Source organism: Neltuma alba, unplaced genomic scaffold, assembly GCF_004799145.2.
Source record: "Neltuma alba isolate B1F8T4 unplaced genomic scaffold, ASM479914v2 tig00010471_pilon, whole genome shotgun sequence".
Lineage (NCBI taxonomy): Eukaryota > Viridiplantae > Streptophyta > Magnoliopsida > Fabales > Fabaceae > Neltuma > Neltuma alba.
In genome coordinates this window covers 168,736-182,747 of record NW_021635359.1, presented here as the reverse complement: position 1 = coordinate 182,747, position 14,012 = coordinate 168,736, and the positions used below count along the sequence as shown (strand labels likewise).

The 14,012-nt window shown below is 34.7% G+C and overlaps 1 protein-coding gene across 5 annotated transcripts; it reads left to right on the top strand.

The window, feature by feature from the left end:
- Positions 1-2,135: 2,135 nt before the first annotated feature.
- On the top strand, positions 2,136-13,368 carry LOC114756748 (glutaminyl-peptide cyclotransferase). 5 transcript variants are annotated; one of them, XM_028945680.1, is made up of 13 exons: positions 2,137-2,492; positions 3,098-3,154; positions 3,866-3,901; positions 4,193-4,257; positions 7,722-7,835; positions 10,522-10,585; positions 11,295-11,412; positions 11,665-11,762; positions 11,899-11,969; positions 12,096-12,123; positions 12,311-12,365; positions 12,847-12,952; positions 13,046-13,368. In XM_028945680.1, exons 1-13 carry the CDS (start codon positions 2,238-2,240, stop codon positions 13,239-13,241), a joined length of 1,263 nt encoding a protein of 420 aa, XP_028801513.1. In that variant the 5' UTR covers positions 2,137-2,237; the 3' UTR covers positions 13,242-13,368. The 5 variants fall into 5 exon arrangements, with proteins under 5 accessions (XP_028801514.1, XP_028801513.1, XP_028801517.1 ...); XM_028945683.1 differs by having other exon boundaries at positions 2,138-2,492; positions 12,847-12,967; positions 13,046-13,131; XM_028945681.1 differs by lacking the exon at positions 11,295-11,412 and having other exon boundaries at positions 2,136-2,492; positions 10,522-10,610.
- Positions 13,369-14,012: the final 644 nt, after the last annotated feature.

Genomic DNA, 14,012 nt, shown 5'->3' with positions numbered 1-14,012 from the left:
TAATCATTCATAATCTACACTTTTTTAGATACAAACTTATGCTTTGTTAGTTTGAAGAGCAGGAAATCAAGATAAAAACTTATTAATATAATTTCAAGATGCATTTCTTTTAAAATTGTAATGTAGTATGATTGGTTGCATTGTAACATGCATTATGCTATATTATATTTCTGAAGTTCATATGAAGTATTATCCTTTACTGGAACATAACTTACTTGCAAGTGACACCTATGAACTATACTATTCAGATTCTGTTGAGATGTAAGGATCATGGTATGACTTCTTGTGATGAATATTTTTTTGCTTCATTTGTTACAATAATGATACTTAGAATCTTGTAACTTATTCCAAATAATTATGAAAATGTAGATAACTGATTCCACCATGCCTAAAATTAGACTTGTTGTAGTACTGATAGCGCTTGTCTTTTGTGTATAAACAAAATATTGGTGATCAAGTGAGACGGCCCCCCAAAACACCATGCGTCTCTTATTGTGTTTTATGTGTATTTGTGGACCGTGAAGAATGATGTAGCTAATTTTCCTGGTATTGCTCATCTTCCATGTCTCTATCTTCATCAGTCATCAATTCATCATATTTGATTTCATGAATATCACCATTAACATGTGCCCTTATAATGTTATAAACGCAAGTTGTTCTAATCAGAAATAGAAATTAAAACATAAAATTCAGAGGCAAATAGAAGAAAGAGAAAATTCAAATAATGCTAAATAATAATCTCCCCTTGATCATTATAGACTCTGCTTATAATTGAAAATTAGTTATCTATGGGTGAAAATACCAAATAAATATTGAGAAACATGCTAGTACTGATAGCACTTGTTGTAGTCTTGGTGTTGTGTTTGATGTTAGCATTTTGGTCTCATTGCTTTGGCATTGTCAGTTTGTTTTCATACTTTGTTTTGTTGCTTTGTTCTGCATTGTATTGCCCTATCTATTAATAATGCAAGTATGTATCTAGGCAAAAATAAAAATAAATAATGAAATTGAAAAAATGATAGTTAAGTTTAGAAAAAAGAACAATTTAAATCCAGTACAACAGAATTTGCTTTTCAAGTATTGCATTCAACTTATTGTTATATTTCTTTTCTCATGCAACCAATTTACCTTTTTTAGGCATTTTATGGCAACAGAAGCTAAATTTCTTTAAGGACATTACATTCACTACTTTTATTTTGAATATTGCAGCTATGTGTGCATATGCAAAGTGTGCAGTTTGGACTATGGTATTTGATCAAGAACCAATTTTTAGGAATTTTTATAAATAGAATTTTATTTTAGAATTCAAAAAAATTATAAGAGAATGTTGAGTGCCTATGTAATTGATTTCTTTCAAATTGCATGATGTTTATATATAATGTAATAGATTTTAAATTCTATAAATATAATTTTTTTATGTGATATTATTCTCTTGCTATTGTTCAACGATTATATTTTTTACCATAATAAATATTAACAATAAAGAAACAAATAATTGAAAATCAAACCACTTTATTTGATACTTTCTAACCTTATTTGACGGTTATTAATAAAGAACCATCAAATAAGGTGATCTTATTTTGACAGCTATCAACAAAATTTGATAGTTCTTTGTTGATAGCTGTCAAAATAAGATCACAATATTTGATGGTTATTAATAAACATCCATCAAATATTTACTTTGAGAATATTTGATGCCCTTTTACTTGACTGTTCTAAATTGTCAAATATAGACAAAAATAACTGTTGAATATTCTTAATTTTGTAGCAATAATATTTAAAATGGTGAAGTGAAGAGTGAAAGCATAATTTGCTTTATTAGCATTATTGTTATTAATGAAAATACAATGCTATAAAAAATTAATGAAAATAAAATATTCTCCGCTACTTTCATAATTATGTAGGAAAAAAGTAACAAATCATAAAAGAATATTTTTATTTTTGTTTTTTTAATAAATTTTAACACATTTTTCGAACATATGTTTTAATTTTTTTGAAATAGGAACTATTTTGAAAATAGAAATCAAACCGCACTGCAAATTTTTCTTTTTTTTTCCACCTGAAAATTACAATTACTAACAATTCATCAGCAACGGACTCACTTCCGTTCCTTCTCCATACTAACCCCAGGCTCGCGGCATCGGTGGGATCCAGAGGTTGACGAGACCAAGGGCTGCTCATTTTAGTGCCATCTATGCTATCTGATTTTCCATGAAACTTGAAGGATCCTCATTACAATGGGGGCCAGATCGCTGAAGAGGAGGCCTATCAAGCAGCATAACCTTGAACCTCAGACTTCCATGGCTTCTTCGCGGCGTAAGATTGTTTCTCATAGAAAGATCTCTGTGCTTCTTTTGGCTTCTCTAACCATTGCTGTCATTGGTCTCTACGTCATTTGGCCGAACAGTTGGCACAACTTTGAATCTGGTCTATCGTATGAGATGGTTAGTGTGGTCAACGAATTTCCTCACGACTCTGACGCCTTCACTCAGGTAATGTTGATCTTCGGCATCTTAATTTTATTGGTAATGTGCTTAAGATTTTCCCGATTGATTGAACTCAATTGTCGAGCAATTTTTTTTTTTTTTGGGTGAATTCATAGTTGTGTTGTCTGCGGCCAATCTTCTATTTATGTAATTGCTTTCCGGGCATGTTCTGTTTAATGGTTCTTCTCCCACAAAGAACTTGACGCACCCCAGATTTTGGGGTTCATGAATGCCTTACCGCTTGAATCACTTAGTTCTCTTACTGATATTTTATTGCTGATGAATTTTTAAAACACTTTAATTGATTTTGTTCTGGATGATTTGAAGCGCATCCTTTGGGAAGCTCTTACAAATATCTGCTTCTTTGGGAAGTTAAATTGATCGCGTGTTTTATTCGATCCTTCTTTCATATCAGTTTTCAACATACACCTTAACACCTTGTTATTCATGCATTTCATAATACAAGGTAGAGGCTGTAGTTTACTCGTCCTTTGAGTTTAAGAAGTATCTTGCAATCATTATAATTAAAGGCATGAAAATCGATAAATGGTATTATTCTATTTGTTGCTCATGGGAGAGGGAAATTTTATCCTCTTCTTATTTGCTTTCAGGGCCTTCTTTATGCTGAAAATGATACCTTGTTTGAGTCGACTGGTCTTTATGGGAAGGTAACGTTGCCCTGTATTTGCTCTCTCTTGTCACTTTTCTTGCTTCCTCCCCCCTTCTTTACCCTCTTTCTCCTTCCTCTTCTGCTTCTTTCATTCTTGTCGGCCTGTTATCTTACCATCTTACCATGTACCTTTGGAAGGATTTCGTGATCTTGGCAATAAATTATGCATTTGCATCTTCCATATTCATTCATTCAGAAGCGTTTGGAGGATTTAGTTTGTATGGTTAAAGTTGCTTTAGGTGAAATTGAATTTTTTTATCACCTTCCAATCATTAGGAGCTATAATACAGTTATATTTCAGCGGGGTCGCTGTCCATTTGAATTTGGTTAGGAGACAATCTCAAAGAATCCACTGAAAAAATTATTTGACGACATAATGTCTCTTTAGCTTGGGTTATTTGTTATTGGTTACATGAGCTTCAAGTATTAGCAGCTGTTTGAATTTATTATTGTCTTGCTACAAGTTTTTGTGTAACATGCTCTATGAGTAAGTGGTAATTCAATTCTGGATTGTGAGGATCCGGTGTGATGCTTTCTCAATTGTGGTAATAACTAAAAGAAGGCCAGACTGTTTTGAACTTGCTATAATGTGTCAATCGTAAGTGAGTACAACATTTGATCCTTTGGTTTTATTCTTATGTTTTCGTTGATTGGATGCATTATTTTTATATGAAAATTATCACAAAACTTTAATTTTTTGTCGTTGCAGTCATCTGTCCGGAAAGTTACTCTTCATACTGGGCAGGTACAGAAAGCTGGTTTTTGAAGTTTTCTATGTGCCTTTCTATAAACTCAGTTCTGTTTCAATATGCACAGTTTTGTTGTATATACATTTGGCATGCCAGTCATGTTTGATTGAATGTTGGGCCATAAGGCCCACAATGGACAGCAAGCACTAAGTTTGGTTGACTTGACTGACTTGATCCTAATGAGCTATTAGTTTGGAAATTCTATTATAATATAACAGCATTAAATTTTATATCTTCTTTTGGTTAAATTTCATATCTCTATTGATTTAATTATTTGCTACATACAGGTTGAGGTTCTTCAAAAGATGGATGACTCTTTGTTTGGGGAAGGCTTAACTCTTATTGGTAAAAGGTGTGTGAGGCAAAGTGTTAGAATCTTTTTTTTCTTACTGATTTAGTAAATTTGTCACTCAAATTGAGCTCCTTTTATCAAAAAGTGAAACAACGTGATCATATTGAAGGGGAATATTATATTAGAGGTATGATATAATATAGTTATGTCTATTAGATATGCAAAAGGTATGGGTGGCTCTGTCGCATGATTAATGATAATGTAGAAGATATTGGCCATGAAACTTGAATTTATTCAATAGCTAGAAGCAATATTTAAAGGCACTTACCCTAGGTTATAATCTCTTACTAGCATTGGCCAGATTACATAATCAGAGGGAAATAAATCAAATAATTCAAAGCATAATCAAATTGGAATCAAAATCGCACAATCTAAGGAGATAACAAAAGCTGATACTATCTAATAATATTTAAAACGAAGAAAGCTTAATTACGGGCCCAAGCCCATGACGTTTCAACACTACACCTCAGGTTGGCGAATATGATGTCAATCATACCTAGCCTGCCTCTGAATTCCTTGAAAAGAGGTGTTGCTAATGGTTTGGTGAGCAAACGAGCAATCTGACAATGTGATGAGACCTGTGATATTTCAATAATCCCTGAATCTTTCTTTTCCTTGATAAAGTGCTTATTAGTGTCAACATGCTTGGTTCATTCATGATGAATGGGATTTCTAACCATCCCAATTGCTGACAAGCTATCACATCTTAATCATATGGTTGTGTTAGGTGTCATCCCTAACTCTTTTAGCACTCTGGGTATGTACAACTCTTCACTTAGTTTTGCTTCTGCACTGCTTCTAGAGATTACTGTCTGCTTTTTGCTTCATGTGACTAGATTTCCCTACACCATAGTACAATAACTTGATGTGGATCTTCTATCATGTAGGATTTTAGGGTAGAATTAAGGTATTCAGTGCCATTGTCACTCCGCAAGACTTTTACTGAGGTATTGAATTGATTTTGAATCATTTTGTGGAAGGTTTGAAGGTTTTGTGTCAGATTAGACTTGGCTTTTAACAAATATACCCAAGTTACCCATGTGTGATTGTCAATGAACGTGACAAATCATCTTGTGTGGGTGAGATGTGTGACATGTGAGGGTTCCCAGCGTATTAGATCAAAAGGTTGAGAGGCATGGTGAGTTTGTGCATGATATGTATGTGTTGTATGCTTTGATAACTAGCAGATCTCACAAGGAATGGAAAAAGAACTAGAATTTTTATTCATCAAACTTGGAAACAATTTTGCCATAGATTTGTAGCTTGGATGGCCTAAACGATAATGTAACAATAAAATTCCATCATTCTGAATAGAAACATAAGAAGCAGCCACTAAGTTTCCTCCTAGAGATGCTTTATCCAGCCATGGTTGATCGGCCACATAGTATAAATCCTCTAGTAACTTAGCTACACTAATCCTCTTCCCTAACTCTAGGTCTTGAAACGAACAGTAAGAGGCAAAAATATTTATGTTACAAAAATGAGCCAAGGTAGCCTTGCTAACTAATACTACTTTCGATCCTATTTATAAGAGCTAGTTGACTAATTTGAGGAGATTAAGAAAAGAAGTTGAGTTAGTTATTAGCAATAAATAGGTATTGTCTTTCCTAAATATCCTTACTAATCAAGTGTATTGGTTAGAACTATTATTATTAGAAAGACTATATTGGGAAAAAATGTATAAATATGAGAGACAAAGTGGATTGAAGTCTTATATTTAGGACTAAAATAAAAGTCAAATAAGGTTTTATATTAATGACCGGAGGTAGTATGAGATTGCACTTTAAATCAGGTGCATATAAAATATTTTCCAGAATTAAATTGCCAAATAAACATAATTCAACAATGCCATGTACTTTGACAAATTCCCCATCAACAACTGTGATAAACATGGGATAAGGACAGGGTTTTATATTTTGAACAAAATTAATATCACTGGACATGTGATCAATGGCGCCTAAATAAACAATCCACATATTATCTTGATGCACATTAGCTTTAAGGGCTAAGATAGCTTTACCTGTGAATGCCACATAACTAGTAGCTACCAGGGCCTCTTGGGTATTGTTATGTTGTGGTTATTAGAGTTAGATTTAATTGAGAGAATTGATTAGTTAGAAAAGGTTATTAGTGTAAATAGATGATATTATTGAATGTATAGGGGTCTTGTGAAAATATAGTTTCCTATTACTTTCGCTGATCTAAGCCTAACAATTGCATCAGAGCCAGTCTTTTGCCCATTGTTATTGAGTTAGCTGTGCTGAAGCATGTCTACACGATAAAGGATTATGCAAAACAATTTGAAGCACTTTTATGATTTACGCATCTGCTACAGTCCACCACCATCAAAGTATTCATTAATGGCCTTTAGTCGAAGATTCAACATACGGTTTGATGCTTTGGTCTAAGCAGCCTTCCCTCGGCCATTTGTCTTGCTGACATTTATGAAACTGACAGAAAACATGTCTGCTAGAGGACACAAATGAGCAAATGCAAGAAACTGATTCAAACAAGAACAGAATTGCTGAAAGTGACGATGTTGCTAAAAATGATGCGGAAGACCAGAAACAGAACATAAATCCAACGTAGAAGTAATGGCGCAATTGAAGAACTTCGATGAAGATGAAAAAGAAAAAATGTGACAGAATCTTGGATTACTATGAAGATGAAGAAGAAAAAGGTGAAAGAATCTTGGATCACCCAGCTAAGGATTCAGGATGGAAGGAACTAGAATCATGCTTGGAATCGATTCAAGCGTTACACAAGAACAAACTTACTTGAGAACACAAGCTTTCTTTGTCGTTGATGTTTATTAGCTGTAAGATGAACTTGCAGAACCATAAGACGCCTCCACTACTCTTTGTTCATAAGTCCTTGCCAACACGTTCATCATTTGCGACTTCATCCTCTGACTATTGGCCGTCGTTATTCACCTGCCACCCTAAAGAGTATGAATTGTTTCAGGCCATCATTGTTATTGAGTCCAAAAATAGGCCCGCTTTCAGAGCTACTCAAGCTGCTGGCTCAACCCAAGTTGCAAGAGCCACTCCCTATGTTCTCCATGAATGCCTCTCACAAGTTGCTGGTCACTAGGCTTCAAATAAGCCAATATTTGAATTTGGCTTTGAATCTTAAATCATAGCTCACAAGTCATAGGTCATGGAATTTTCTTCATCAATCACAGATTTACTCATATTACAGTGTAAACCAGATGGCATAGGTTAATAGTCAAATTCCTAGGCAATTTGGAGAAAACATTGTCCACTCTTCAGTGATTGCACATCTCTTATTCTATAGCATGCAACAGAATTTCCAAAATTTAGACTCTTCTTTTTTCATGTTTGTTGCCTTTCTTCTAGCTGTGAATTTAAGCCACCATTTGCTTCAAGTGGGGACAAAAATCCATCCTCCCTTTCATTCTTTCTTCAAGGGTGCTTCACACTAAATTTCCATTTTTGGCTCGGGATGGAGACTTCACATGGCACCGTTGGAAGCTTCAAGCCACTATCTTGGTTAGCATGGAACAGCCAGAGGGTAATAGAAGAAGAATTAATAGTTGGAACCGTCATAGTAACAAGGTTGACTTGGTGCTGCTTTGTCTTCAATGAGGATTTATACATCAAGCCTAAATTTTCCTCCATGTTTTTGAGTTCTAATGCTCATATGGTGGCAATACAGCAATTTTACATTGATATGGTCAAGCACGCAAATAGGCGGGGTGTTTGAAGCTCTGCATTTTCTTTGACTGGTGTCACTGCATTTTCTTCGACTCTCCGGTCTCACATGCAAAGTATCTCTTTGGTGTTCTTAGGCATTGTGTTGGTACTGCTGTCTAACTATTTCCCATTAAGGATGAGGAGTGCCTCATTTCGGACTATAAGCACCTTTATGGATTTAAAGGAGCTGAGCATATTTGGGGTATGGAAATAGGCCTCTCCTTGATTTAGTGTTCATGGGCTTTTGACATTGGATAGTATATAATGCATTAGAGGCGGCCTTGTGGCATCAATAGATTTTGAAGACTTTTTCTTTGTTTTTTTTTTTTTAGGGCACCTCTTAATGTCCTAAGTTCCAACTATTATTTTACAATCTTGAATGTATTTTCTTTTTAACAATTGTATTAATCCTTGAGGACGAGGATTTTTTTTTTTTTTTTAAGGGCGGGTGTATTTGTTACATGGTGGTTTTTAGAGTTAGAGCTAGTTAAGAGGATTGATTAGTTAGAGAAGGTTATTAGTATAAGTAAACAATATTAGTTAATGTATGGGGGTCTTGTGAAAATAAAGTACAGTTCCTATTACTTTCCTTGTTGTTCTACGCCTAACAAGTATCTTGTTTGTTTAAAAGTTTGCTTAGAAACTCTATGTCTTCCTTACTCGTCATCAACTTCTAATTTAGACCCTTTTTTGGTAGCAAATGCTCTGCCATCTTTGCTTCCCATTCCTTTGTTGTTTGGAGGCTTGCCATGGATTTTCCAATATACATCTTTGGTGTGGCCTGCCTTCTGATAGTGTTCACACCATTTATTGCTTTTCTTACCATTGTTGTTATTTGGTTGCCCTCTTGTTAAATAAAAGACACCAGCTTCTACGTCACCGAGTTTTGTTGCTTGGGGGCCGAGAGCTCTAATCTACTCTCCTATTGTTTGATGATGAAGAAGACTTAACGCAAAATCAGGAGTGTGTCTTGTCCCATAATGCATCCTCGTGTCACGTCATACCTAGAATCAAGGCCGAGCAGGAATTTATAGATTTTTTTCCTCCTCTTATTTTGGCATACAGCAGAGCATTAGTGGTACAAGACCACTCAAGCGCTTCACATCAGTCTAGCTGTTGCCATAGAATAAGCAAGTTAGTCCAGTATTTAGTAACTAAAAGATTACCTTTCTCAAGGTTGTCAAGATTGGTTTTGATCTCAAGAATTGCTACTTTATTCTTGATCAAAGCAAACATGTCACGCACGGCATCCCAAACCTCTTTGGCTGATTAAAACAAGGAAAATCTTATGCTAATTTCTGGTGTCATTGAGTTTAAGAGCCAACACTAGAGCATTGAATTCTCGTCTTCCCATTCTCCATATGATGAATCAGTAAGTGTAGGTCCAGGCTTTTTTCCAGTTGGATAATCAAGTTTACCTTTTCTGGTCATGTATAACCTCATGCCGATAGACCACTATAGGTAGTTTTGGTCGTTGAGTCTGTGATCCGTAATTGCAGTGGACTGGGTATCGATCGGGACCTGATGGCTTATCCTTGGATTCCTGGCTGCAGTGGCCTTGTGCGTTGAGGAGGAAGAACCACCCTAGCCTGGTGTATCCAATCCGAAACTAAATCAGATCATGGTGATCAGCGATGCTTTGATACATGTAGAAGATGTTGCCCATGAAACTTGAATTTTTATTTAATAGCTAGAAGCAATATTTAAAGGCACTTATCCTAGGTGAAAATCTCTCACTAGGATCGGCCATATTACATAATCAAAGGGAAATAAATCAAATATTTCAAAGCACAATCAAATCAGAATCAAACTCGCACTATCTAAGGAGATAACAAAAGCTGATACTATCTAATAATATTTAAAACTAAGAAAGCTTAATTATGGGCCCAGGCTCATGACGTCTTCAACAGATAATTTTTTTAAAGTTCTTGATATATGACCCTCTCTTAGGAGGATACTCTTTCACCCTCATTCTCATCGTCTCTTTTATAAAAAAATGCTAGATGTTAGGAAAAATAATGGAAAATACCTCATGTTTCTCTTCTTGATTTCATTTTCCTTGTTAAAGGGAAGGGCACTTCTTGTTCATTGATCATGTATTCTTTCCTCTTCATTGTCCAGTATTATTTCTTGAAATAATTATGAAGAAAATGCTATAGAAATTCTTCATACACTTAGAAACTGCTACATTTTTGGCACCCCATGATGAGTGATCTATGCATGGAGGACAAAAAAGAATGATGCTAAAACACATTCTTTTATTCTCGTCCAATTGCGAATCTCTAGGTTTACTTCTGATCATCTTTCAGTTTGTGTTGGCTCTAAAGTTGATAGGCACTCCTTTTGAGACATCAGCTCTTTACCAATGTTTACTGCTTGAGATGATTCAGTGATTCGTTCTTCAGGCTGTTTCGCAATCCATTTCTTCTGAATGTCTAAGATTATATTGTTACCTGCATATCTTTACAGAATTATTGTTTCTTTTTTTTTAATTTTACCCTTACACATGGTAATAGTGTTAAATTGAATAAAATAATTCTTTTTGTAGGCTGTACCAAGTGACCTGGTTGCAGACAACTGGTTTCATATATGATCGGGATAATTTAAGCAAAGTTTGTGGTTTACCTTGCCCCTCTTGTAATTTTCTTTCTTTTATGTAGTTTTTGGGGAGCTCTTTATGATCTGAATCTAATAGACACTGTAAAAAAGGGAACTGCTTGTTATTTGGATATTCTCTTTGGAGTATTGGACTTAATTTTTAGAATGTATTATTAATTTGTAATGACAGAAAACCATTTTTTAACTATATTTGCTCCCTTTTTATTGCCAATAATATTCAAACCTGAAGCTTGAAAGTTGAAAGATTTTTCAGATGGTAATATAAGTAATATTAGTTGAAAATATCTGTAATATAATCTGAGGCAGAAAGATCATACCTTGAATTGTGCCTTTTTATTAATTAAAAATTTATATTATTTTTCTTTACAATTTAGGAGGAGAATATCACCTTGGTAGTGTATGTTAGATTCAGCTAACATGGTTTCTACTAGTGACGAAAGGCTTATGTAGTTACATTAGGTTGTCAGTTGATGGGAGTTTAATTTAGATGCAATCTGTATAAAATTTTTTGAGTAATGTCTTTATGAATTTTATTACACTTTGGGTTATGGACTTTTTCCTGCAAAATTGAATTACCAATCTCTTATTCTTTGTTCTTAAATTTTTTTGCGATGTTTTACAAGGATGGCTAGATTTCAAATTGCCATTTGATATTGGTAGTAAAATTTCATACAATGCTTTCCCCCCCTTATTTTTCTGTAGTTACAGCAATTCATTCATGAGATGAAAGATGGTTGGGGTCTGGCGACTGATGGAAAAGTCTTGTATGGAAGTGATGGCAGTTCAACATTGTATCATATCGATCCTCATACATTTAAAGGTCCCCCTCCCCCTCCTACACACACACACACAAAACACACAAGACACAAATGCCTTTTCTTGTTGCACTTTGTGGAAACAAAAGCAATGCTTATATATTCTAGTTTCAGTGCCATGTATATTGGTGTAAGATTGTGCACGCGCATGTCTACAAATCTATATACAGCTTTAAAGTTCACGGCTTGTTGCTACTTCAATAAGTTTATTATTGCTTTATTTTTTCACTGGAATTTTTTTGCTCTTACTTTTGCAGTTATATCTAAACAAGTTGTCCACTTCAAAGGCCATCAAGTACACAATCTCAATGAATTGGAGTTTATAAATGGTGAAATTTGGGCCAATGTATATATGGTATGCCCATGATTTTATTCACAGAAAATAATGTATTTTTCTGCTCATCTTCAAAATACCAATAGATATGTTATCCATGGCCCAGTATTGTTGTTTCTTGATGGACTTGTCAACATCGATATGTTTTAATTTGTAGACTGATTGCATAGCAAAAATCTCTCCTAAGGATGGAAGTGTTCTTGGATGGATTCTCCTCCCAAATTTGAGGTCTTTTTTTCCTTATTTCTTGTATAAATCGATTCTTTTAAGCATATGCATGTTGCTTATCTTAATGACTTACGTGGGTGACGGTTCATCTGTTTCTCATAGCTGCTTTTTACCTATTCTATGCAGGCAAGAATTGATTGCAGCTGGGAATAATGCAAGTAACCTGAGCCCTTTTATCTCCTTGAATTGGGATTTTGTTCTGTACCATAGTATATTCATATTGTATTCTGATAGCCTGTGTCAAAAGTTAGATTAAAGTAAAAACTTTAAAAGGCAAACCGATGTTACACTTTTGTTTTGGCTATCTTATCATCATTACACTAATATTTGGCATATTGTAGGGTATTGATGTTTTGAATGGCATAGCATGGGATAGTGAACAAAAGAGAGTTTTTGGTAAGCTCGAACTTGTTCTTGTTTTATTTCTAATAGAGGTACATTGGAAGTCATGCATGGTTCTACTTAGAAACTGGCACAAACATTTTTATTATGATATTTAACTAGTGGAATGAGAATATATGGTATGTTCATCCATCCTAAAATTCAATTTTTATTTATCTGTTACATGTGATGTCTATAATTCGGAAGGGAAGTGAAAGGGTAGTATGAGTAACTGTGGGAAGGCTGCATGATTTTACTATTTATTTATGCCTTTAAAATGTCAAAATATCATGCATAAAAACAATGATTCATCAAATTATTAAGGAGGAAACAAAAAAATTCATCCAATAATTTGTGTATTGCTGTTTTTTGTAGTTTTTGCTCCTAGAATTTTTTCTGAGGAGTCAATTGCACAGCCCTTGTACTCTTTTTGGGTGATTTTAACCTCTTCCTGTTTTGATGCTTTTTTCTTTTTGTGTATTGACCTTAATTGCAGTTACCGGGAAACTATGGCCGAAGCTTTATGAAGTCAAGCTTCTTCCCGTAAAGAGATCATTCGAGGAGGGGGTTATTGAGCAGCTTTGCATGCGCAAGCCTTTCAGGTTTACAACTTAGCTGTACGTACACACTACTTGTAAGTAAATTCTTTGGAAGACTGGGCAGCGAAACTCATCTTTGGAAGTGGTATTAAATAGGGAAGCTAATGAGTGCGTCAATTGGCTTGCCAAAGCAGCCCATGGTCTCGAGAGGTTAGTGGAGGTAGATAACCATAGCAGCCAGAGTGCTCTGCTTTTGTTTGCTATTGTAAGTCCCAAACCCCCCCCCCCCAAAAAAAAAAACAAAAGGAAAAAGCCTTTCATTCGGGGGAAAAAGATAGTAATGGTATTGTAACACGGCAACCTCGAAAACATCATCTAGTAATGGAGATTGCATGCAGCCTCACGAGTGTCTTTTGGTACTGAGAACGATTTTTCCATTTAGAATTAATCACATTAGCTTGTGTTAAATTTCAGTGAAATTACTCCAATTTCCTTTCTTTGTTCAAACAACGCACCTTAGTCTTGTTTAGATTTTTTTTGGGGCTAAAATATCCTCCATAAATTAAGAGATGTTTGAGTGGTTAATGAAGGATATTTTAGTCAAACTATGTAAGACTAGATTAGAAGTTAGGGTATGGAGATTTAAATGCAATTAAGAATTGAGAGAATGTTGGTATAAACTCAACAAAATTTGACAAGCCTTTGTAACTTGCCGTTTCATTTATTAGGTGAATTGTGACGAGGAATTAGATCACAGGTAAGAAATAGTAAAAGCTTCCATTTTTAAGGTTCTGTGGCTAACTTTATCACTAGGATTTCGATTCATTCATTTGACATAATGGCCAATTAAGGATTCTTAATGGCTGTGGAAGTAATATGGATCATTTGTAGGGTTTGCTTTTTTAAGAAATAGGTTTTTCCTTGCCTCTGTTGTTCTTTTTCCTTTTTTTTTTTTGTGGCAACTATTTGTCATTCGGTACCATCGAATATTCTAAATTCGACTATTATGGCGTCCCAAATGGAGTTCAGCCCTTCTTAGAACCGGAGATTTGGCATGAGGCGCATTGTATTTCTTCTACTCAGCTATTGTTGATTAGTCTGTTGTTTTAGATAACTAATCAAG

Bases quoted from the DNA above. Each gene is read 5' to 3' on its own strand.
- LOC114756748 (XM_028945680.1), top strand. From the start codon at position 2,238: ATGGGGGCCAGATCGCTGAAGAGGAGGCCTATCAAGCAGCATAACCTT. The intron at 10,586-11,294 runs GTTTGTGGTTTA...ATTTTTCTGTAG, and splicing joins ATCGGGATAATTTAAGCAAA to TTACAGCAATTCATTCATGA. The intron at 12,953-13,045 runs GTTTACAACTTA...GGTATTAAATAG, and splicing joins TGCATGCGCAAGCCTTTCAG to GGAAGCTAATGAGTGCGTCA.